The sequence below is a fragment of the Elephantulus edwardii genome, unplaced genomic scaffold (genome assembly GCF_000299155.1).
Source record: "Elephantulus edwardii isolate Elephantulus edwardi_28Jun2011 unplaced genomic scaffold, EleEdw1.0 scaffold00061, whole genome shotgun sequence".
NCBI lineage: Eukaryota > Metazoa > Chordata > Mammalia > Macroscelidea > Macroscelididae > Elephantulus > Elephantulus edwardii.
The window spans coordinates 8,124,139-8,146,553 of NW_006399811.1; the positions used below are offsets into that span (position 1 = coordinate 8,124,139).

At 37.6% G+C, this 22,415-nt stretch overlaps 1 protein-coding gene across 7 annotated transcripts in view; it reads right to left on the minus strand.

Annotated features, from left to right (window-relative positions):
* The window catches only part of ABL2 (c-abl oncogene 2, non-receptor tyrosine kinase), a 189,413-nt gene that overhangs the window by 27,471 nt on the left and 139,527 nt on the right, over nucleotides 1-22,415 (minus strand). For 2 of the 7 annotated variants that reach the window (XM_006887723.1, XM_006887728.1), the window contains exons 1-2: nucleotides 9,826-9,940; nucleotides 2,639-2,701 (exon numbers count right to left, since the gene is read on the minus strand). The exons of 2 other annotated variants lie outside the window; for them this stretch is intronic. In XM_006887723.1, the coding sequence (XP_006887785.1) occupies nucleotides 2,639-2,701; nucleotides 9,826-9,937 (175 nt within the window). In that variant the 5' untranslated portion in view covers nucleotides 9,938-9,940. Of the gene's footprint in view, nucleotides 1-2,638; nucleotides 2,702-9,825; nucleotides 9,941-22,415 lie in introns of those variants that run through there. 3 more of the 7 variants (XM_006887722.1, XM_006887725.1, XM_006887727.1) reach the window with 2 other exon arrangements.

A 22,415-nucleotide genomic window follows, 5' to 3' on the forward strand; every position in this document is an offset into this window, starting at 1 on the left:
ACTCTTTTAGCACTTTGGAAAGGTCCTTGACAGCAGACTTCCCCAGTACAATTCGTCTTTTGGTTTCCTGACTGCTAGTGCCAAGTGCTAATTTGTGAAGCTGAGCAAGCTGAAATTGTTAAAAACTTCAATCTACCAGGGTGATGCCAACTGGCCCAGTGGTGAGAATCTTTGCCTTCTTGATGTTGAGCTTCAATCCATATTGAAGACTACAGTTCTTGACTTTCTATAGCAAACAATGCTTCAGGTCCTCCTCAGTTTTGGCAAGCAAGGTTGTGTCATCTGCATAATGTAGTTTATTGATGAGTTTTCCTCCATTTCTAATGCCACATTCTTCCTCATAAAGCCCAGCTTCCCAAATGATCTGTTCCACATTCAGACTGAAAGGTACAGAGATAGGATTCACCGCGGATGCACTCTTTTCCTGATTTTGAACCATGCAGTATTTCCTTGCTCTCTTCCAAGGATTGCTTCCAGGTCCAAATACAGGTTTCACAGGGGCATGATCAAGTGTTCTGGGATTCCCATTCTTCTCAAGGTTAGCCACAATTTGTTGTGATCCACATAGTCAAATGCCTTTGCATAGTCAATGAAACACAATAGACATTTCTCTGGTACTCTTTACTTTCTGTCAAGATTCATGTCTCCAGTGCTACAGCTTCTTCTAAACCCAGCTTGTATTTTTGGTAGTTCTCTATTAATGTGCTGTTACAGACGGTTTTGGATAATCTTCAGCAGGATTTTCTTGTGTGTGATCTGAGTGATACTGTCTGATAATTTCCACATTCTTCTTTTTTTGAGATGGGAATAAATGCAAGTATCTTCCAATCAGTTGGCCAGGTAGTTGTCCTCCAGATTTCTTGGCACAACCTGGTGAGCATGTCCAGGGCTACATGTTTGTTGAAATATGTCAATTGGTATTCTGTCTATTCCTTGGCCTTGCTGCTCCCCATCCCAATTCCTTCAGAGCACCTTAAACTTTCTCCTTCATCATCAATGCCTTTTGATCATATGGTATTTCATTAAATTCTTCTGTGTCAGCTAAACTTTCTTCTTTTTTCCACAGTGCCCTCTGTGTATTCCTTCCATCTTCTTTTAATGCTTCCTGAATCATTGAATATTCTGCCCATAGGATCCTTTTTAAGTATTGTTACTCAAGGCTTGAATTTTTTTCTTCAGTTCCTTTCACTTAAATGCCAAACTCTCTTGATTTTCCAACTCCGGCTCTTTGTACATTTCATTATAATACTTTGTTTTGTCTTCTTGAGCCACTCTTTGAAATTTTCTGTTCAGCTACTTAACTTCCTGTTTTCTTCCCTTTTCTTTGGCTTCTTAGCACACGATGTAATTAAAGTCCCTTCTGATATTCATCTCAGGCTTTCCTTCCTCCTTTGTCTTTGTAATAACCTTTTGCATTCTTTGTGGATTATATCCTTGATATTCTCCCACAGCTAATCTGATCTTCTTCATTCATTTGTGTTGAAGGCCTCAAATCTGTTCCTGAGATGGTTTTTAAATTCAGGCAGGATAAACTAAAGGTCAAATTTGGGTTCCTGTGGATTTGATTAAACCTTCTTTAGCTTTAGCTTGAACTTACATAAGAGTATTTGATGGTCTGTTCCACACTCGGCAACTGGCCTAGTTTTCACAGCTACTGAGTTTCTCTGATGAATCTTTCCACAGATGTAACTGATCAGAATTCTGTGCATAGCATCAGGTGAGATCCATGTGTACAGTCTCAGTATCTTTAGAAAATACACAGTGCAGTTTCTTGTTAAGAAATTTTGTTGTTATATAGTTTAAACAGGAAATATTTTCCTTTATAAATTCTCCCAAACCATTCTTCTTTTCTTACTCTCTCTATATAAAAACCAACTACACAGAAGACAACAAAGATTCTTTTAGGAAATGGTACAAAATCTGGATAATATAGAAATCCAGACCATCTAGTTATATGGGAAAAAAGGAGAGAAATGATGGAAATTTTGCTTCATTTCAGAAATTAAAAAAATTTTTTCTACTAAAAAAATAGAACTACATGCTGTTTTGGTTTAATAGAGAGGTTCTCGGCATTCCAATATGTCCTTCCATGACTCCAGGCACAATTTGTCACAGCCTGTAATCATTAATTATCTTAATAACAAAAGAGTTTGCCCATTTTTTTTGTTCTGAGCAGATATTTTAAAATATAAAAATTATTTAATTGACTGACCCAGAAAATATCACCATCTATGGACATTTACTAAGCTCTGTCATGTGGAGAGGTGTTAAAGCCTAGCAAGACCTACTTTCTGCTTCAAGGTTTACGTTTCCTAAATTTATTCCTATTACCCCAACAGATAACATGATTAACAGTTTCTCATTATCGAAGTATACAATACCAAAATGTTCTCTCAGTAGTAATTTTTAAATCATTGGGAATACTTTTAGTAGTTTCTAAAACTAAGGAAAACTATCCAACTGTATATGTCATATATTATTATATATATATAATGACACTTTCTCATTTTCTTTCCCTCTATTAAAATTTAATTTAAAATTGTTTTTAGTATATTTAAAAGAAAAGAACCCTCAAATCCAACCCTTCTTTTCCATTTCTATTGGCAAGGCCTTTATTCAGATCCCCATTAATTCTCACCTGGACTACTGCCTCCAGTCTTGTCTCCCTCAAAGCCATCCTCCACACAGCTGGCAAAGTGATCTATTTAAAACAAAAATTTGACCATGTCATTCTTAAGACTCTTCAAAAATTCACAATCAAGCTAAAAGCTCATCAAGGATTTCATGATCAGATCTTTCCCTATTTCTCGAGTTTCACCTCTAACCACTTTATACTTCAAATTTTAACATGCGCCATGCTGATTCCCACCATTTTGCTTTTGGTGACACAGCACTGTGTACCAGCAATGGGTTCTCATCCTAGGCTCTTTCTGATTCATCTACCTGGCAAATTTCTACTTGTAACATCAGACGCAATACAACATTCTCTAGGGAACTCTGGATGCTTAGTGATAAGGAGCTGCACTGCCAACCCAAAAGGCAAGTGGTTTGAATCCATCAGCTGCCCCGCAGGAAAAAGATGGGCAATCTCCTCCCATGTGATTTACTGCCTATGAAAATTTGCTTTAGGGGACAGCTATAAGTTAGTTCCAACTCAAAGGTACATAGCAACAACCCAAAACAAGGAAACCTCACATTCTCTGCTGCTGGTTCTCAACATCATTCCACTTAGTATGTTAATAGTTAATATCCTGTTTATTTTTAGATTTAAAATATTATCTATTAATATTTGGCTACCAAACTTCAGACTTATGTTTCTTGGTAGTAAGATATTTCCCACCTTCCCTGCTTACATAGTAATGTGCTCAATAGCTGTTGACTAAAAAGGAATGACCAAGTTACACAAAACTGAGAGTCAAGAAACACTAAGATTCTCATCACCTTTAAAATCACATTTAATTGATGTTTTTAAAATAGATTCATAACTGTCCACATGATGTAGACATTTCTATTGTGGGTTTGGATTTGTAACTCTCATAAGAGTTTCACTTCAACTCTTCCCTAGTGCTCAAAATAGAAAATGCTCTTCAAAATATCAACTAAATTTTGTTTTACATTAAGATTATGGTAAATCTGAAGGTGTACCCATCCAGACATTGCAAAAAAGTTAATTTAGAACAAGTATCACCTTATTCCTTGTTTAAATGCAGAGTTATAGAAAACAAGAACAGACACACACAATATGGTAAAGATAGCAAATCCAGTATTACCAAACAGAAAATCACATTACACAAAATATTCTTCAACCTGGCAACAGGCACTGTATTTTTCTTTATTCTAATGAAAACTCATTTTACTAAGGAGTTCTTCTGCTGGACTGGGGGTCAGCTCTGCACTGCTTGGTTGGTTGTAAGTGTGGACTGGAAGTCTCTTGATGGAGCCAATGAGAGCCTGGTGCATGGGCATAGGGTTTTTAAAAATTCATTTGGGCCCTTGGGCCTGTGGCCTATTTTTAATGTTTCAAATGAACAGTCTCCTATGGGGTACAACATTGTTCTGTCATTTCACTGTACTGAGGTAACTTGGGATTGCTGTGATACTGAACTGTGTACCATAGGTGTGTCAAATGCCATAATGGTTATACATGTTTGACAATGTTTGGTAGAGCTCACAGATTAAGACAGGCTTGGAAGCAGGAGTGGCATCCACTTCCTAAAATGTCTGTGGAAACTCTATGAACTTAGAGAAAGGACAATAGTTCCAGAATAGAGTTAAGGTTTTTTGTTTATAGGGTTGCTACCTGAAGGCACCTAACAACTACAACAACAACATATAACACCGGGCCCTTATCTCCATTTTGGAGTAAGATGTAAGATGGCAGTCTTGTTTTTGTTGAGGATCTGTGTGGATTGTTTGGTTGGTTTTTATTTAAGCCTCTCGTTTAGAGTCATAAAGACCTTCTGGAGGGCACTTGCATTTAAAGTCAAGCCCTTGTCTCCATTTTAGAGACTGGGTGAAGTGGCTAGACTCTATAAAGTGGGCTCTCTTGTTTTGGTTGAGGGCCAGTGTGGACTGTTTGGTTGTTTTTTATTTAAGCCTCTTGTTTAGAGTCAATAATATCTCCTGGAGGGTCCTTGTTTTAAAAAGTTGGGCCCAAGGGATTATATTTTAATCCCTTGTTACTATATTTTGGAGGAACATTTTTCTAAGACATACAGCACTTTTGTCAATTTGCTGTGCTAAGGTAATCTGGGTTTGCTGTAACACTGAACCTTGAGCCACTGGGGTCTCAAATGCCATAATGGAACAACTGTGCCATAGGTGTGACAAACACCTTAATGACTACCCATCACAGGCAGTGTTTGGTAGAGCTCCCAGATTGATTCAGGTTTGGAAACAGGAGTGGCATCCACTTCCTAAACCACATGCCTCTGGAAACTCTACAAACTTGGAGAAATGACAATCGTTATAGAAATTCTTCAGGTCTTTTGTTCCTGTATCTATATGAAGGTCCTTTGTATTTAAAATTCAGTTGTGCCCAAGCTTCTAGGGTTATTTTATTTTGGAGGAACATTCTTCTAAATGGAATAGCACTCCTCTGTCAACTTGCTGTACTGAGGTAATCTGGATTTGCTGTGATGCTGAACCTTGTGCCATTTGGGGGGTGGTGGGGAAGTGTGTGTCAAATGTCATAATGGCTGCCCAGGGTGGACAGTGTTTGGTAGAGCTCCCTGTTTAAGACAGGTTTGGAAGCACGAGTGGCATCCACATCCTAAACCATATGCCTCTGGAAACTCTATGAACTTAGAGAAACAATGATAGTTATAGAAAGGCTTCAGGCCTTGTGTTCATAGGGTCACTATGAGTTGTGCTCAACTCGATGGCAATCAACAACAACAAAAATTTATCAAGTCTAGTAAAATTTCCATTAAGCTACAAAACGTCAATCTTTTACTAAAATATAAATGAATTGTAAAAAAAAAAAAAGAAGTACAACAACTGTCTTTACAAAGCTATTAGTTTTATACTGAATACCAAGTGATCCACATCGATAAATATTTCTTGCCAGTGGCAGTGATAGCAGATTACAATGTTTTGTGATTACATACCTCATGGTCATCAAGTCAGACCAGACTCATAGCCAACCTAGTTATGTGTTTTCAGACACTAAATCACACAGGAGGAGACTGCACATCTTTCTCCTGCAGTGCAGCTGGTGGATATGAACTGAGTGTCTTTTATTGGCAATACAACTTCCTACTCAATTAGATCACCCTTACTGTATTTAAAAAGGGAGTGCTTACGGTATAGTCCACAGGGAGTTATGCTGCTAACCCAAAAGGTGGCAACTTCCTGGCAATTCAAACCCACCAGAGGCTCCAAGGGAGAAAGATTGGCAATCTCTTCCTATGCAATTTACAACCTCTGAAAACCTATTGGAGGGTCTGCTATGACTTGAGATTTTTTTACTCTAACAGTTTTCAAAGAAGTTGAGTATATTTAATTTTCTTTAAATAGGGGTAAGTCTCCCTTGTCTGAAATGATAAGAGGAACAAAAAGGGAATTTAAAAAAAGAACTTTTTTTTATAATCAGTGACAATTTTGAAAATTACATTAAGCAAACACTGAAACTCTAAAACTCTGTGTTGTTTGTGAACTTCAGAGCCAGAACTGACCCATAGCTGACCCTCCAGCAGGTTTTCAGAGGCAGTTAATCACATGGGAAGAGAATGCCCATCTTCGTCCTGTGGAGCATCTGGTGGCTTCAAACTGTGTGCCTTTAGGATTGAAGTGCAGCTTCTTGCCACTAGGCCACCAAAGCTCCCTTACTCTACCAGACAAAAAAAAGGGGCAGATGCCATGTACTTGTATCTTATTTTGTGAATCCAAGTACATTAAAAGTTAAGGCTAATAGTTTTAGTAGACATCTGCTATATGCTAGGCATTATATTTAGCTTCAGAGTACATATTGTTGCTGATATTATGTGATCTTGAGTTGGAACTGATTCACAGTTGATCCTCTAGTGAGTTTTCAGAGGCTGTAAATCTCATGGAAGAATGAGACTGCCCATTTTTTCCCCACAGAGCATGTAGATATATTTTTTTTTAATTTTTTATTATTTGTGTGTGTACCGTCAAATCAGATCTGACTGGTACAGGAGGAGATTGTCGCTCCTTCTCCGGCAGAGCATTTGGTGAATTCGAACTGTGTGCCTCTCGGACTGCGGTGCAGCTTCTTGCCACTAGGCCAGCAGAGCTCCCCTCGTGTAGTAGATTTGGATTGCTTGCCTTTGAGTTGGCAGCACAAGTCTTTATCACTAAGCCACCACAGCTCCCTAAAAATATTATAAACTATTAATAATATCATTTAAATTTAATATGTAAAGCTACTCCCTATCTCAATTAAATGGTACTCTATTTTTTCAGGCCCTTAGACCAAAAAAATCTTGGAAATCCTTCACAACACCTTTGTTGTTCTCATATCCTACATGCACAAACTCTATTAGCATGGCTTTAAAAATTATGTCAGAAAAAAAAATTATGTCAGAAATCCATTCATTTCTTAGTCTCTTTAATACTACTATCCTGTCACCACAATCATCCTCATTTTGATTATTTCAGTAGTCCTAGCTGAGCTCCAAGCAAATTATCTTTGTTCCTAATCACCTATTCTCAAAATAGAAGGCCATTTTAAAAACATAAATAAAATTGTTACTTCTTCTGTTCTTTTCAATGGTTCCCCATCTTATTCAAAGTGAAAGCTAAAGAGCTTAGAAAGATCTACCAAGTCCTACACAACCTGCTTAATTCAACTCCCACTACTCTTCTAGTTTACCTCATTCTGGCCATTGGCTTCACTGGTGTTGCTAGGCCATGCTAGCTATGCTTTGATTTAGGGTCCATGAAATGATTTTTCCTTCTTCCTGAGGCACATTTCTCTAAGATGGCTACATGGCATTTTACTCACAGGTTATCATTTAGGTATATGTTGACTATCATATTCTAAAACACATTTGTTCCTGACATTCTAATACTCCCTACATTTCTTTTCATAGCTTCATTATCATCACACATACTATATAATTTCATTATTATATTCATGTATATTATCTAACTCCTCCAACCAGAATGAAAATAAGTATAGGGAGAATGCAAAACGAGGATAGGGATTTTTTCCCCGTTTTCTTCCCAGGATATTTATTGAATGAATGAACTCCCACTGCTATACATGAGTGTATACAGCTACTGATACACTCAAGAAGGATGCTAAAATAAAACAGAATAGAAAAAATTATCTGAAGTCAGGTAAAGTGTCAGAGAAGAAAAAGCATTACATTTAGTCAAGCAGGAATTTTACACTGATGGCAGTAAAGCACAGACTGTCACTGTCTAAGGACACATCTATTGTATGTTTATTTGCATTGGGAAGGAATTCCATCAAGTATAAAGGCAAGTCAGCTTCTTGAAAACCAAGTTATGAGAAAAAAAAGGAAGAAACAGAATAAGATCTACAGTTTAATTGTACCTACATTTAAAAATATTCACAGTCCAAACAACTTCTCAAATATACAAAGTAATAAATACAGGATAGTTATTTTTGAGGCCAAGTTACTAAAAGGTTCACAATTTGGAAAACAATCCTTTTTTCCCCCTACTTCCCCCTTTAACTCTGAGGATTAAAGTATGCCTGACTCAAGCCGTGGTATTTTCAAATCCCTCATGTGTGTACAAAAGCTGGAAAATTAATAAGTAAGATAGAAGAATTATCCATATATTTGACATATGATGTTTAAAAATACTAAATATATCAGAGATGTCAGAAAACAAACAAATGTTTCTTGGAACAAATATAGCCAGGAAGCTCTTGTTTTTCAGATATATTATCAAAAGAGACCAAACACTACAAGGCATCATGCTTGGTAGTGGTGGTGGTGGTGGCAGAGGGGAGGCAAAGAAGACGAAGACCTTCAAGAGACAGACTGGCATAATGACTACAACAATAATATGGCTTCGAACATCACAATAATTGTGAAGATGGCCCAGGTCCAGGCAGTGTTTAGTTCTTTCATACAGGCTAGCTATAGCTATGTACTGGAATCCACAGGTGGTACCTAACAACACCCACCCTGCTTCCCATCTCAGATTTTATGGTATTTTGGTCAAAACACTTATTTCCTTCCTTCCTTATTCCCACTCTCTCCTTTGTTCTTGTAGTACGGAAGGTCAATTTCCTGTACAATCAGTCTACACAGGATATCCATTTGAGCACCAATCTTCCCACCAGGATAAAACAAAAGGAATTTTTTTTCCAAGGAAACAAACTCCTCACTTCTCCACCCTCCACCTCCTCCTTGGAGAGAGAGTAAAACAGAGAAGCCTTTAATGGGAAGATCCCAAGCACTTTCCTCACAGGCTTCAGACAGACACGTCTGGATGATTCACAAGTACCTTGCCTGCCTAAATGCAATTGTGTAGGCTGGGAACGGTGGTTTTTTGTTTTCTTTTCTCATTGTGATGCTTATACTATGTATATTCCAGACCTCAGACAGCAAGTTAATCTTTGTATATTCCAGTTCTTAGACAGCTAGTTAATCTCTCGTTAATTACCACGACAGAAGTAGCTCAGAGACTTAAAATCAGCTAGTAGGAGATTTTGGTTTTTATTTATAGCGTTAGCAGTCTCAGCAGAAATACATTATGACCATTCAAAGGTCTATTTATTTACAAAGAAAAAAAAGGCAAAATATACAGAAATAGCAGCTTGTGAAAAGTAAATTACCAAGGTTTAAAAGATTAAAACCTGAGTAATGAAAATATCAAACTAAAATTCAGAAAAAATTCTTAAATTTAATGTTTATTTTCATTAAAAGCCATTTTTAAGCAATTAGTTATTCAAAAACTTTTTGTTTTATTACTTAAAATTTATTGGAGAGAAATATACAAAATTTTCTGTTTAGGCATTGTCAATTACTTTAATTTGAAAGAATTTTTCTTTAGCTATATTCAAGATACAAACACTCATTAGCACATCTTTCAAAAGCCATATGAAGTAGTTACACAAGTTATTCTCTATCACTTCAGTTCTTCATATCATGCTTTATTCATTGTAACATCATATAAAATATTATATATTGTTATTTTTAATCTACAAGTATTTACTAAGATTTTACTATGAAATACCAAAGCTAAAATGCGCTAATGAACTTTTCACTGATCATCAATGATGGTAACAGTAGCAGATAAAGATTAAATGTTTGAAATCTTCGTTCACATTTGATTATTATGGTTATTTACCCTCCTCAAGCCATTAGCTTTGAACCTTACCTGTCAAGTTGGGTAAAGTAGATTCTGAGGTTTCACCACACAGGCAGCAAAAGGGTATGTCCTGATCTCTGCCATAACTATTAGAGGGAAGCAGGACTGTCCCAAGGACCATAGTTCTTCCAGCAGTACAAAACTCAAACTGTTCTATGCAAAGAGGAAGTCTTAGCATTCCATTGTCTGACAAGTAACACCACATGCACGTGACACTGACTCATGCTCTCCAGTGGCCAGGAGGAACCAACTGAAAGGCAAACCTTCACAACCTCTAAAAGTAACTGGAGAGTGAGTGGTCTAATGGCAAATGGCTAATAATTACCAGAAGACTGAGTCAGAAAAGAGGCACTTCAAAAACGTCAGAAATATTTTAAAAATAAAAATAAAAAAAATATCCACACATAAGTAACAAATTGTTCATAACAAGACATGCAGGAATCAGTACACAAGCTGGGATTTCATTCTTAAGTAGATGATGAAATGAATAAAGTTTCCACAGAAAAAAGTTTCCTTGGAGAAACTTGTTTACAATAAAGAGCTAATACACTTCTAAAAGTAAGGAAACGCCTAGTAAGAGTCATCTTTTACGTCACTTAAATTAGTTTAAGAAACCACAAACCCAAAGTCAAAGAAATAGTTACACTCTGATTCATAAGTACAGAAGCCAGAACATGAATGCTTTTGCTAATATTTTGGCTGAATAATGAAGGCTATAAACCTGGCTTGATAGCAGTTAATACTTCTGAATGTTAAGCGTGCTCCATCAGTTTTCTGGGATGGAGACTAACAAAATCTGGCCCTATGTTCACATGCTCATCTCAAACAAGATCATGACTGTTGAATCCAAAGAAGCACACAGAGCCTGCCCAATGGAATAGCCAGGAATATGTGGTCCTTCGTCCAGTTGTATGAGAAATATTGGTGCCATGTCCAAATTAGAAGCTAGCTGATACAGCTTGCAGTATCTAGTTTAAATGGTGAATTGATATGAAAACTAATGAATAAAAAGAATTAATAAGAGAAAAAAAAATTAAAAATTTAATCTTTAATAAACAGAAGAAACAAGGTTAAATAAAACCTAAAAACCAAAATATGAGTACTTTGTGAAAATTAATCTAGTAAAATGTGTAATGATGATATTAGTGATGTTGTTGTTGTTATGTACCATCGAGTTTCTTGAGACTCATAGTGACCCTATGTACAACAGCCCTAAACTCTGCCCTATCCTGTGCCAATCGCATTGCCTCTGACACACCCATCCCGATTACTCCAGTCACTGAATCAATCCACCTCATAGAGGGTCTTCCCCTCGTGCGCTGTCCCTCCACCCTCCCAAGCATGATGTCCCTCTCCAAGGACCTTTCCCTCCTTACAACATGTCCAAAGTATGATAGATGGAGCCTCAGAATCCTTGCCTCCAAGGAGCAGCCTGGTTTAACCCTCTCCAGGATGAATCTGTTTGCTTTCTTGGCAGTCCATGGAACATACAATACTCTTCTCCAGCGCCCCAGCTTAAAGGCATCAATTTTCCTTCTATCCTCCCTAGTCATTGTCCAACTCTCTGATGGATAACAAGTGATTGCAAAGACCATAGCCTGTATCAGACACACCTTAGTCTCCAAAGGGACGTCATTGCTCTTCAGTACCCTGGGGAGGTCCGTAACAGCATACTCTCCCATCGCAATATGTTTTTTACTTTCCTGGCTACTGTTGCCAAGAGTGTTGACGGTGGAGCCAAGCAGACTAAAGTTGTGAACAACCTCAATCTCTTCACCATCCATCCTGATGCTGCCAGTTGGTCCAGTGGTGAGAATCTTTTGTCTTCTTGACATTTTTTTTAATAGAGTTTATCATATTAGTGATAAAATCTATAAAAAATTTAGAAAATGTGTTTGTTACTCTGTAGCTGAGACTAACTACTCTTTGATTTACCATTTGAATCAAAGAGTAGTTAGTCTCATTATCTACAAGGTACCAGACACAGTTTTAAGTCAATCAAGGTAGCAAGGTAAAATGCCAGGACAGCAGGATGGTGTTATATGTCATCGAGTTGAGCTAATCCATCGCTGATATTACAGAGGGTTTTCAGAGGCAGTAAATCGCACTGTGAAGAGACTGCCCCGCAGGATGGTCTTCATAAAATGGAAATATAAAATTATAATGTGAATGGCTACTATGAGGATGGCTTGATGAGTGCACTAGTCTTTAAAAAGAAAGCTTATACTTTCAATTAACCTTTAAAAAGTCAGTTATTGTCAACCTCATGGAGAAAGCAACAGTTACATGACTAAATGTAACCTCAACTAACAGCTCAGAATTCCAAACAAATATATCTAACTTGTTTTTTAAAAAACCAACAAAAATAATCCAGGACAAGGATCTCTATAATCTATACATTTTAGGCATTTCTAGATTTTTTATCATATTATTTGGTATCAACAAGTATGTTAAATGAGGTACCAGTGATTACTGGTTACATTTTCAATTTCTGCCATGTTACAACCAGACAGGAGAATCCCAAGCCTCCCTGACACTGCCATCTACTGGGAATACAGAAAAAGGGTCCCAAGTGCTCTGGATAGATCGGCCTTCTCTTTCCACACACTCTCAGCTTTACTTTTTAAAAATATTAAAAAATATGTACCACGACCTCGTGAAGTTTATTTCACAGATACAAAATTGCTTTTGATGTTTGAAAATCAATCAGTGTTATCTATCATCACAAAAAACTATTTAAAGAAGAAAAATCTCAACATTTCCCCCAATAAAACATGGGCATAAAAGTTTCTGACAAACACAACATCTATTCTGCTAGTGGAAAATTTTACTTTATCTACAGTACATCAGCCATATAAATACATTTTTAATTTTAAATACTTGGGGTTTTGTTATTTTGTTGTTGTTTTTTGCACCAGGGATGTGTCCTATCGCCATACTTTTTCAACCTGTATGCAGAACAGATTATCCAGGAGGCTGGGCTCTATGAGGAGGAATGTGGGGTCACCATTGGTGGAAGATCTATCAACAATCTGCGTTATGCAGATGACACAACCCTGCTTGCAGAAAGTGAGGAGGACCTGAAATGTTTGCTGCAGAGGGTCAAGGACTGCAGCCTACAATATGGATTGAGGCTCAATATCAAGAAGACAAAGATTCTCACCACTGGGCCAATTGGCAGCATCAGGATGGATGGTGATGAGATTGAGATTGTTCACAGCTTTAGTTTGCTTGGCTTCACAGTCAACACTCTCGGCACCAGTAGCCAGTAAATTAAAAGACATATTGTGATGGGAAAGTCTGTTGTTAGGGACCTCTCCAAAGTACTAGAGAGCAATGATGTGTCTCTGGAGACTAAGGTGCGTCTGATACATGCCATGGTCTTTGCAATCACTTGTTATGCATCAGAGAGCTAGACAATGACTAAGGAGGATAGAAGGAGAATTGATGCCTTTGAGCTGTGGTGCTGGAGAAGAGTATTGAGGGTACTATGGACTGCTAGGAAAACAGATTCATCCTGGAAAGGGTCAAACCAGGTGGCTCCTTGGAGGCAAGGATTCTGAGGCTCCGTCTAACATACTTCGGACATGTTGTAAGGAGGGACCGGTCCTTGGAGAGGGACATCATGCTTGAGGGACAGCGCAGGAGGGGAAGGCCCTCTATGAGGTGGATTGATTCAGTGACTGGGGCAATTGGGATGGGTGTATCGGAGATGGTGCGATTGGCACAGGACAGAGCGGAGTTTAGGGCTGCTATGAGTCGCAAGCAACTCGACGGCACATAACAACAACACAGTACATCAGAAGAACTACCAAAAATACAAGGTGGGTTGAGAAGAGGTTGTGGCACTAGAGACATTATCAGTTATGTCAGATGCATCTCAGCAAAAAGCAAAGAGTACCAGAGGACTGCCTATCAGTGTTTCATTTACTATGCAAAGGCATCTGACTGTATGAACCACAATAAATTGTGGCTATCCTTGAGAAGAATGAGAACCCCTGAACACTTGTTTATGCTCATGTGAAACTTAGATCAGGAAGCAGTCCTCAGAACAGAGCAAGTATACACTGCATGGTTCAAAAGGAATGCGTCAAGGATGCATCCTGTCTCTATACTTTTTCAGTCTATATAAAGAACAAATAATTTGGGAGGCTAGGCTTTATGAGGAGGATTGTGGCATCAGGTTTGGAGGAAGACTTACCAGCAACCTACATTATGCAGTTGACGTAATAACTCTGCTTGCTGAAACAAACTGAGAGGACCCGAAACTCTTGCCTGCAGAAGGTCAAGGACTGTCATATTCAATATGGATTGAAACTCAACATCAAGAGAAGATTTTCACCACTGGGCCAACTGGTAGCACCATGATAGATGGAGAAGAGACTGAGGTTGTTAACAATTTTAGCTTGCTCAGCTCCCTGATTAACACTCTTGGCACCAGCAGTCAGGAAATCAAAAGATGAATCAAACTGAGAAAATCTGCTGTCAGGGACCTCTTTAGAGTACTGAGAAGCAATGATGTCACACTAGAGACTAACGTGTACCTACCTGATTCAGGCCATGGTCTTTGTAGTTACTTGCTATGCATCAGAGAGCTGGACAGTGACTAAAGGATGACAGAAGAATAATCAATGCCTTTGAGTTGTGCTGGAGAAGAGTCTTGAACATACCATGGACCACCAAGAAAACAAATGGATCAGTCTTGGAGAGGTTGAAACCAACTTTCTCCTTGGAGGTATGGATTTTGCAGCTCCATCTCCCATATTTTGAGTATGTGGCCAAAAGGGTCCAGTCCTTGGAGAAAGACATCCCGCTTGGAAGATCTCAGATGAAATGGACTGATACAGTAACTAGGGCAATGGGGGTAAGTGTGTTGTAATCAGTCAGACCGGCTCAGGACAGGGCAGGTTTCAAAGCTGTTGTATATAGGGTTGCTTGAATTGCAGGCTACTCAACAGCACATAACAACAACAACAACAACAACACCCTGCCTACTCCGTCCCCTCCCAGATTTATTCCAAACAATTCCAAGACATCTTAAGCATTGTTGTTATGTGCCATCTGTAAGTAGACATCTTTAAAATATAACAAAAAAGAAAACCTGTTGTCATCAAGTCAATTCTGACTCACAAGACAGACTAGAATGGTCCCATAGAGTTATGGAAGTAGACTCAAATCTTTCTCACATAGAGCAACTAGTGGGTTTGAACTTCAGACCTTTGGGTTAGCAGCCATGTGTTAGCCCACTGTGCTGAAAGGGTTCTTCTCTAAAATATTTCAATAAAACCTCCCTGCCATCAAGTTGAATCAGACCCAATGACCTATGAGTTAGAAAACAGGTCATAATGAGGGGGGGAAAAAATATAAGGACTATTTTAAAAATCACACACACACATCCTCCTAACACCTAAAAACGAACACAAAATTTCCTTAAAATTAAACATCCTAAAAGTAAATAAATAAAAAAGTTTAAAATATTCAACCAATATAAAATATCCAACCAATATTCAAATTTCCAAGTGTCTCACAAATGTTTAAAATCTTTTTTTTTCTAATGATTGCCTGAATAGGTTTCAAATCAGGTCTATAGTAATACTAGTTGGTATGTCTCTTAATTCTCATTAATCATTGGTTTTCTTCCTCTCTTCCCACACCCCCTTTCTGTTTTAATGCATTTCATAATTTATCTGTTGAAACTGGTTCAGTGAATCTCTAGTTTCTTTCCCATAGTCTGATTTTTGCTAACTGCAACCCTTTTGTATATATAGTTTATATGTTAATTTCACTTCTGTGTTCTCCATAAAATGACAGCCTTGACCAGATTTACTTTTTTTGGATCATAGGGTGGCAGGGTCTGGGTAATGATTATTTCGTGGATTACTTCATGGTTTCCTGGTCACTTCGCTCTGTGGTGTTAACAGTAGAGGTTCAACTTACATGCATTATTTACTATATTTCAGAGACAGTAAATTACATGGGAGGAGACTGGTTATCCTTCTCCCACTCAAGGCCACTGGGAGGTAGAATCAATGCAGTGGCACTGGGGTTGAGTTTCAGATTATTACAGATATCCTTCATTATTACTATAAACCTCAATAAATGATAATTTATTAAAAGTTAGTTTGTAGACTACAAAATAACATAAATTTTCATACTCTGTCACATTAAAATTCATCTATCATATACTTGAATGAATGTTTCATGCATACATGATTTTGTAATACCATGCACTGATAACCAGAAAAGTACTGGCTCACTAAATGTGGGTATATTTAATTAAACAATATTGGTACATCATATTGAGTACTATGACCACCACCAATCTCCTCAGATGAGGTTTAAATATAGAGAAGTGGTCACACTGGTGGTTTCTATTTTCTTAAATTCAGGTTTTTAAAAAAAGCTCAAATTCAGCCACTGAAAACAGATATTGTGTCATCTTTTTTCTTTGAAGCAGCAAACATTATTTCACTCCAAGAGGTGCTGCCTTCAGGTTAGCACAACTTCCTACAGACTGCCATCAGAGCTTGAGTACAAGTTTGAAAAGTAACACTTGTGGGTCTTTTAAGCATCTAAATGTGATAAATGACAAATACAACATAAAAATAGAAAACTATATATACAACTAAGGTTTCCACATTCCATCTACAGTAACATGAATGACTGTCCTTCTATAATGCACTAGAAAATCTACACAAAGACACAGCCAATTGCCTCATATGCTGTTTACTGCCTCTGAAGACCTGCTGGAGGGCCAGCTTTGAGTTGGTTCTGACTCAATGGCACATAAAAATAAACAAGTAATATATAAAATGTTTTTAGCTTAGACTGTGTTGTTGGTTCAAAGAACTTTAAATATGCTTCAAGTGGGTGAACTTTATTGTCTGAATTATCTCTCAATAAAGCTATTTTAAAAATATATTGTGTGAAAGAAACCTTCATTCACATGAAATGTCTAGAAAGAAAATATAGAGAAACTGAATGCATATTAATTATTATCTGAGGCTGGGGGTGGGAATGCTGACTCACTAAGGAATTTTTTGTGTGGCAGTAACTGGATTGTAGTATTGACTGTACTCTATATCATTAAATTATATAAAGTAAATATTTTATGGAATATAAATTATTATTCAACAAAATAGTTTAAAAAACTTAAAAGGTTAAAAAAAACCTTAAAAGGTGAAAAACAAAAATAAAAACTAATTTTGCTCTGTAAAGGATACAGGTAAAAGAATGAACAAGTTACAGATTTGACAAGTTATAGATTTGAGAGGAAATATTTGCAAATTACAAATCCAACAAAGAAGTTAGCATCCAAATAGAGGACTTTCAAACTGAAAAGCATGAAAAGAGTGGAATAGGTATCCATCTATTTTGCCTGGATAGGATATATTAATGACAAGATGCTCAGTACTAGCAGCCATTAACAAAAGGCAAGTTAAAACAAGATCCACTACACACCTATTACAAGGGCCAACATAAAAGATACTGAGAAGGCCCAGTGCTGATGAGGATGTGGTCCATCTGAAACTCTTACACACTGTAGAGGAGAATGCAAAAAGGCACAGCCACTCTTAAAAAAAGTACAACATAAACTTACAATATAATCCAACAATCTTACTCCTGGGAATTTGCCATGGAGAAATGAAAACTTATGTTCACATAAAACCTATACATTAATATTTATAGGAGGTCTGTTCATAACTGCTCCCATCTAGAAACCACCTATATGCCCTTCAACGGACTAATGAACCAACTATGGTACTTTCGTACAATGGAATGATTGTTAGGTGACACTGAGTCAGCTACAACTCATAGTGACCCCATGAACAACAGATCAGAACTTTGCCCTGTCCTGTGCCATCCGAACGGTCTCTGATATGTTTGAGCCCACTGTTAATACCACTGTGTCAATTCATCTTGTTGGGGTCGTACTCTCTTTCTATGACCCTGGACCTATTCTAGCATGATGTCCTTACACACAATCGTTCAGGATCAAGAACTAAGCCTTGATGGACTCTAATATTTAGAGCCCGTACAAAAAGAGCATATAAAAAGCAATCAGTAAAAACAGGAAAAGAGTGTTAACCAAAGAGTGTTACTGTTCGATGCCTTTGACTCAAAGTGACCTAAAGATCACCAGATCTGAACCTTGCCTGAGATAATTTTCAATAGACCCCCTGAAATTTTAGTATTCATTGCTTTCAAAGCTATATAGTAAAAAGTTTCTATAATCTTTATAAATCTTCAATACATTTTAGTGCTTATATATGATACATCTTGAAGAACCATCATTAGCCAAATAATATTTATATGTATTTTATACATAAAAATGTTTCTCTACTTAATATTAATTGAAAGAGCTCTAGTAGGTGCTTTCTGTATTGCTCTGCTAATCAAAAGGTCAACCAGTCCACCAGTTCAGTAAAAAAAAATATAGGTGAAATACTTCCTATCTCTTCCCAGATTTATTGTCAAGTAAAGGCAATTTCTATCACCCAGAAATAACCACGATAACACTCTTCATCTGTTTTTACAGAGTCATTTTCTTAGCTTATTCTAAAAGATGTTTTCTCATACATACCCTTAAAGCAACTTTGTGGCTTATGACTAAAATATAACCCAACAATTCCTGTAATGTAAAATGTAGAATTTGACAAGAATTCAGTCAACAGATTTTTCTCAGTACAAGGGTAAACCAGATTTATTGGATTTAAATTTTTGTTTTAAATGTCAGGATTCCTAAGACCCAAACAGCATAAGAGTGATAAGATTTGCTTTTATTTCTTTCTTAAAACTCAATCAATAATTTATATACATGTGTTTAGCCATATATAACAATCTTTTATTAAGGAGTATATGTCCATTAATTAAGGAATTATTGCTGAAATAAAGATTTGAACGTTGGTAGGGCCAGACTTGAATCTCTTCACTTTCTGTTCACAGGGTCACTGAGTTGTAATGGACTTGACAGCATATAACAACATATTTTTCTTAATCACTTATTAACAATGCACATTTTGTTTCAAAATAGTTACAATACACACAATGTCTGACCATTTATCCATTTTTTCCCTTTACTGACCTTTTTTTTTTTTAATTTTTTTGTGTGCGTGTACCGTCAAATCAGATCTGACTGGTACAGGAGGAGATTGTCCCTCCTTCCCTGGCAGAGCATCTGGTGGATTCGAACCGTGCACCTCTGGGATTGTAGTTGCAGCTCCTTGCCACTAGGCCACCAGAGCTCCCCCCCTTTACTGATCTTAATAGGTGTTCGTTGTCATTAAGTGCTGTTGAGTCAAGTACCACAACAGAGTTCCTATCCTGTGTCATCCTTATCATACTCGACACATTTGAGTCCCTTGCCACTGACACTGTAGCAGTCCATCTCACTGAGGGTTTTGCTCTAATTTGCTGACCCTCCACCTTTCCAAGCATGATTTCCCTTTTCAAGGAATAGCCTTTCCTAACAACATGTCTAAAATATGTGGGATGAAGCTTCACTATCTGTCTCCAAGAAACATTTGGCTGTACTTTCTCCAAGACATATCTGTTTGCTCTTTTGGCAGTCCATGGGATATTCTGAACTCTGTTCCAACACCACAACTCAAATGCATCCACTGTCATTCTTAGTCATTGTCCAACTCTCAGAAGCAGAGCAGGTGACTGGAAAGACTGGGGCTAGGTTCAGGAGAATTATTTCATTGCTCTTCAGGACTTTGGAAAGGTCTCTGACTGAAGACTTTCCTCAATGCTATATATCTCCCTATCTCCTGACTAGTGTCTCCTGACTAGTACCAAGGGTATTGACTGTGGATCCAAGTCAGATGAAATTGTTGACAATTTCAATCTTTTCTCCATGTATCATGATGTTGTCTATCGGTCCAGTGGTGAGGATTTTTGTTTTCTTTATGTTGAGATGTAATCCTTATTGAAGGAAAATAGGAGGAGACTGCCCATCTTTTTCTTGCAGAGCATCTGGTGAATTCAGACAGTGTGACTTTGGTTGGCAGTGCAGCTCCTTACTACTAGCTACCAGAGCTCTCTTCAAGTGTTTATTATCCATTAATTAATTTTCTACTTCTCCCTGGCAGCCATACTAAAATGAGTCTCTCTGTATATAAACCTTTCTTTAGCTTTTTGCAACAATGGTTTTATACTGTATATGTTCATTTATTTCATTCAGCATAAGAGATAACATCTCACTACAGCAACAATAGCAAAGTTCAACAACATAGTAAACAACAAATGCTGGCAAGGGTATGGTATTATAAGCCTCATACACAGCTGTTAAGAATGTACAATGATAAAACCAATATGGAAAGTAGCAATCTAGCACTTTCTTAAAAAGGTGAAACTGGAGCAAGATCAGTAGGCAGAAAAGGACAGGATAGAAGGATGAAGGGAAATATTACTAAAAGTGAAGATGTAGCAAAAAGTGCTGTCACAGGTTGGAAATGCAATCAACATCACAAAACAAAATCTGTTTGAATTATTGAATGGAAAAGCAAAAGCTCTGTTAATTTTCACCCAAGTCGTTATTTTAAAAACTATTGCATTGGGAAAGTCTGCTGTCAGAGACCTCTCTAAAGTACTAAAGAGCAATGATGTCAGTCTGGAGATGAAGGTGCACCTGATACATGCCATGGTCCTTGCAAGTACTTGCTATGCATCAGAGAGCTGGCCAATGACTAGGGAGGATAGGAGAATTGATGCTTTTGAGCTGTGGTGCTGCAGAAGAGTACTGAATATACTGTTAAGAGAATGAACAGGTTCATCCTGGAAAGGCTTAAACAAGGCTGTTCTTTGGAGGCAAGGATTCTGAAACTTCGTCTGACATACTTTGGACATGTTGCAAGGAAAGTCTTTGGAGAGGGACATCACGCTTGGGAGGATGGAGGGACAGCAAAGGAGAGAAGACCCTTGAGGAGGTGGATTGATTTAGTGACTGGGATAAAGGGGGTAGGTGTGTCAGAGACAATAAGACTGGCACAGGACTGAGCAGGGTTTAGGGCTGTTATACACAGGATCACTAAGAGTCATAGGCAACTCGATGGCACATAACAACAACAGGGGGGAAAATCCAAGATGGGTTGGAACAACAGCTACAACAGTGAATGAAAAGAGGAACAGGCAATGTTTTGTTCTGCTTTATCGAGTAACTATGAGTAAAAACAGACTCCCTAGCACCTAACAATAGTTTCTCTAAGATAATACTAAGGTATTTGCATTTCAGAAGTAATTTTCTTTCTTCCCCCCCACCCCCAAGTCATTTTCAGTTAAGATTCTCTACAAAGACAGGTTTTTGTTTTTCTGTTGTTGTATGCCTTCAAGTCAAAAGTGACTCCATGGCTGACCATCCACTGGGTTTTCAGAGGCAGTAAATCACATAGGAGAAGACTGCTCATCTACCTTTCACGGGGCAGCTGCTGGATTTGAACTGCGTGCCTTTGGGATTGCAGCAGAATTTTTCACCATTTGGCTACCAGAGATCTTTCTGTATTAGACAATTATCAGTATTTTGTATTAATCACTGTATCTTGTACACAGCAAATATTAAAATTCAAAAGTGCTTTTGAACTTGTCTGCTGCTGTCATGTCAGCTCTGACTCATAGTGACCTTTTCTATGTACAAAAGAACAAAACACTGCTGGTCCTACAACCATTGGTGTGCTCCAGCCCACTGTTGTAGCTTTTGTGTAGTCATCTCACTGAGGGGCTTCCATATTCTTGCTCACACGCTAGTCTGTGTCAGGTTTCCATGCAAACTAAAGATGACTTAAACAAATTATAACTTTCTCTATGGTATGACTGCAGTAAAAGCTACCATTTATGGAAAACATGTATCAGGCACTTTATATACATTAGCGGTTATATTATGATTTATAATATCATTACTTACAATCCTGAAAGGCAGACATTATTAATGTCAACTTACAAAATGCTCAGTAATGCTAACATAATTCAGTCACAGAGCTGCATGGTGAAGACACAATTCAAAATACTAGTTTGTTCTTCAAGGAGATGGAAAAGGCAATCTTGTTTCATTTGGAATGGAAAGAAGCCCTGAATAAGCAAAGCACTCCTTAAAAGTAGAAGAAAGGTAGGAGGTATTTCACTCCCTGATTTCAAATCCTACTGCACTGCTCTGGTGGTTAAGACAGTATGGTACTGGTACAATGACAGACAAATAGATCAATGGAATAGAACTGAAAACCCGAGATCAGCCCATCTATCTATGATTAACTGATTTTTGACAAGGAGATGATATCAGGTAAGTGGGGAAACGACAGCCTTTTTAACAAATGGTGCTGGCAAAATTGGAAAACTATCTGCAGAAGATTCAAGCAAGATCCACACCTCACTCCATATACAAAAACCAATTCAAGGTGGATTATGGACCTAAGACTAAAACCAAGGACTATAATCTTCATTAAAGAAAAGGTTAAAAGAATGCTAGAAGTTCTAGTCCACAACATAAGCAGTCTTCCAAGTATTCTGAAAAACCTACAACCAGGAGAAAATAAAATAGATGAATGGGACCTTCTAAGAATCAAATCCCTATACACATTCAAAAACTTCTCCAACAGGGTAAAAAG